Here is a 516-nt window from a genome sequence, read left to right on the forward strand (position 1 = left end):
AGACAGACAGACAGACAGACAGACAGACAGACAGACAGGGAGACAGGGAGACAGGGAGACAGGGAGACAGGGAGACAGGGAGACAGGGAGACAGGGAGACAGGGAGAGGGAGAACAGCTAGGACTGACTGACAGACAGACAGACAGACAGAGAGGGAGAGAGAGAACAGCTAGGACTGACTGACTATGTGACTCACGTGGAGTTCTTGTACTGCAGGAAGCCAAACTCGTCCCTCTGGCCGTCGGGACACAGAGACTGCATGATGGGAATGATGCCTGCTGAGGTGAGGGGTGCTGCGCTGTAGAAGGCTGGACAGACAGGACGGACACCAGGGAGGGACAGGAAAAGGGACAGAGGGTAGGTAGGGAGAACAGAGATAGAGAGGGGTAGAGAGAGATAGAGAGGGATGACATAGATAGAGAGGGAGGGGAGAGATAGCGAGGCAAGAGAGAGATATATGGGACAAAGGGATAGTATTCACAGGAAAATCCCGGAAGAGAGGAGAGGGAAGAGAGG

At 54.5% G+C, this 516-nt stretch overlaps 1 protein-coding gene across 1 annotated transcript in view; it reads right to left on the reverse strand.

Moving 5' to 3' along the window:
• LOC111957580 (ATP-binding cassette sub-family A member 2-like) overlaps nt 1-315 on the reverse strand; it is a gene marked incomplete at its 5' end in the record, with an annotated part of 78,020 nt that extends 77,705 nt beyond the window's left edge. Inside the window, 1 exon segment of the mRNA XM_070436907.1 lies at nt 197-315. Within this exon segment, the coding sequence (XP_070293008.1) occupies nt 197-315 (119 nt within the window).
• Between the last annotated feature and the right edge of the window lie 201 nt (nt 316-516).

The sequence above is a fragment of the Salvelinus sp. IW2-2015 genome, linkage group LG33, assembly GCF_002910315.2.
Source record: "Salvelinus sp. IW2-2015 linkage group LG33, ASM291031v2, whole genome shotgun sequence".
In the NCBI taxonomy this organism is placed as follows: Eukaryota; Metazoa; Chordata; class Actinopteri; order Salmoniformes; family Salmonidae; genus Salvelinus; species Salvelinus sp. IW2-2015.